The 2,845-nt window shown below is 56.2% G+C and overlaps 1 protein-coding gene across 1 annotated transcript in view; it reads right to left on the bottom strand.

Annotated features, from left to right (window-relative positions):
• The window catches only part of LOC107307422 (glutaminyl-peptide cyclotransferase-like protein), a gene marked incomplete at its 5' end in the record, with an annotated part of 9,866 nt that extends 7,026 nt beyond the window's left edge, over positions 1-2,840 (bottom strand). Inside the window, 2 exons of the mRNA XM_015850930.1 lie at positions 1,365-1,517; positions 2,571-2,840. Coding sequence (XP_015706416.1) covers positions 1,365-1,517; positions 2,571-2,840 — 423 coding nt within the window. The remainder of the gene's footprint in view (positions 1-1,364; positions 1,518-2,570) is intronic.
• Positions 2,841-2,845: the final 5 nt, after the last annotated feature.

Raw genomic sequence — 2,845 nt, 5'->3', positions numbered from 1 at the left:
ATGATCCCAATTGGGTCCCTATGATCCCAATTGGGTTCCCATGATCCCAATTGGGTCCCCATGATCCCAATTGAGTCCCCATGATCCCATTTGGGTCCCTATGATCCCAATTGGGTCCCCACGATCCCAATTGGGTCCCCACGATCCCATATGGGTCCCCATGATCCCAATTGGGTCCCCACGATCCCATTTGGGTCCCCACGATCCCAATTGGGTCCCCATGATCCCATTTGGGTCCCCGTGATCCCATTTGGGTCCCCACGATCCCAATTGGGTCCCTATGATCCCATTTGGGTCCCCATGATCCCAATTGGGTCCCCATGATCCCATTTGGGTCCCCATGATCCCAATTGGATCCCCACGATCCCAATTGGGTCCCTATGATCCCAATTGGGTCCCCACGATCCCAATTGGGTCCCTATGATCCCAATTGGGTCCCCATGATCCCAATTGGGTCCCTATGATCCCATATAGGTCCCCATGATCCCAATTGGGTCCCCGTGATCCCATTCGGGTCCCCATGATCCCAATTGAGTCCCCATGATCCCATTTGGGTCCCTATGATCCCAATTGGGTCCCTATGATCCCATTTGGGTCCCCATGATCCCAATTGGGTCCCCATGATCCCATTCGGGTCCCTATGATCCCTATTGGGTCCCCATGATCCCAATTGAGTCCCCATGATCCCAATTGGGTCCCCATGATCCCAAATGGATCCCTATGATCCCATTTGGGTCCCCATGATCCCAATTGGGTCCCTATGATCCCAATTGAGTCCCCATGATCCCAATTGGGTCCCCATGATCCCATTTGGGTCCCTATGATCCCATATAGGTCCCCATGATCCCATTTGGGTCCCCATGATCCCATTTGAATCCCCATGATCCCAATTGGGTCCCCATGATCCCATTCGGGTCCCTATGATCCCAATTGGGTCCCCATGATCCCAATTGGGTCCCCACGATCCCAACTGGGTCCCTATGATCCCAATTGGGTCCCCACGATCCCAATTGAGTCCCCATGATCCCATTTGGGTCCCTATGATCCCATTTGGGTCCCTATGATCCCAATTGGATCCCTATGATCCCATTTGGGTCCCCATGATCCCAATTGGGTCCCTATGATCCCATTTGGGTCCCCATGATCCCAATTGGGTCCCCATGATCCCAATTGGGTCCCCACGATCCCAATTGGGTCCCTATGATCCCAATTGGGTCCCCATGATCCCAATTGGGTCCCCATGATCCCAATTGGGTCCCCATGATCCCATATGGGTCCCTATGATCCCATATGGGTCCCCATGATCCCAATTGGGTCCCCACGATCCCATTGTGTCCCCCACCCTCTATACTGGGGTCCCTCACCATAGCACTGAGTTGAGTCCCATGGGTTCCGTGTGGGGTGGCCGCCATCTTTGCAGCCAGGTGCCGGGCCCCATAGATGGAATCAGTGGGGCTCCATTCCTCAAAGGCTTCTTCTCCATCCAGGAACAGGAGCTGAAGGGTCACTTGTGGGTCCTAAATGGGGGGTAAGGGGACATTAATGGCATGGGGAGGGTCCTGGTGGTGATCTATGGGGCAGAAGGGACTCAAGTGACCCATATTGGGGTCCAGGGGTCCTATAGGGTCAATAGGGACCCAGATGACCCAAGTTATGGGGTAGGGAGGGACTCAAGTGACCCATATTGGGCTCCAAAGGGGGGTCAATGGGGACCATAGGGGGGTCCAGGTGTCCTATAGGGTCAATAGGGACCCAAGTGACCCCATAGGGGGGTCTAGGTGTCCTATAGGGTCAATAGGGACCCAAGTGACCCATAGGGGGTCCAAAGGGGGGTCAATGGGGACCACAGGGGGGTCTAGGTGTCCTATAGGGTCAATAGGGACCCAAGTGACCCATAGGGGGGTCCAGGTGTCCAAGGGGGGAGTCCAGGTGTTCTATAGGATCAATACGGACCCAAGTGACCCCATAGGGGGGNGGACCCAAGTGACCCATAGGGGGGTCCAGGTGTCCAAGGGGGGAGTCCAGGTGTTCTATAGGATCAATACGGACCCAAGTGACCCCATAGGGGGGTCCAGGTGTCCTATAGGGTCAATAGGGACCCAGATGACCCGTATTGGGGTCCAGGGGTCCTATAGGGACTCAAGTGACCCATATGGGGCCCAAGGGGGGTCCAGGAGGGACTCAAGTGACCCATAGGGGGGTCTAGGTGTCCTATAGGGTCAATAGGGACCCAAGTGACCCATAGGGGGGTCCAGGTGTCTAAGGGGGGAGTCCAGGTGTCCTATAGGATCAATACGGACCCAGGCGACCCCATAGGGGGGTCTAGGTGTCCTATAGGATCAATANGACCCCATAGGGGGGTCTAGGTGTCCTATAGGGTCAATAGGGACCCAGGTGACCCATATGGGGTCCAAAGGGGGGTCAATGGGGACCATAGGGGGGTCCAGGTGTCCTATAGGGTCAATAGAGACTCAAGTGACCCATAGCGGGGTCCAGGTGTCCTATAGGGTCAATAGGGACCCAGTTATGGGGGCAGGGAATTAGGGTAGGGGGATTCTCCCATCACCCACCCCCTCATTATATCTCCTTAACGCTCCATCCAGGGCAGCGGCCACCTCCATCATGATGGCGCATGGGACGGCGGAGTCGACGGCCCCGATGAACGGAGTCACTTGTGGGGCCGGGAGGATTTTGGTGTCGTAATGACAAGCCAAGACCAGACGATGTGGGGCAGGAGGGGACGAGGTGGCCACCAGGTTGGTGAAGGTCACGGCCCCACGCGGGGTGGGGGAGGTGAAGGTGTCCAGGTCCAAGTGCCAACCGAGGGATGAGAGGATGGAGGTGA

This window comes from Coturnix japonica, unplaced genomic scaffold (assembly GCF_001577835.2).
Source record: "Coturnix japonica isolate 7356 unplaced genomic scaffold, Coturnix japonica 2.1 chrUnrandom592, whole genome shotgun sequence".
Classification (NCBI taxonomy): domain Eukaryota; kingdom Metazoa; phylum Chordata; class Aves; order Galliformes; family Phasianidae; genus Coturnix; species Coturnix japonica.
Note: the sequence above shows the minus strand (reverse complement) of the source record. Positions and strands in the feature narration are given on the sequence as shown.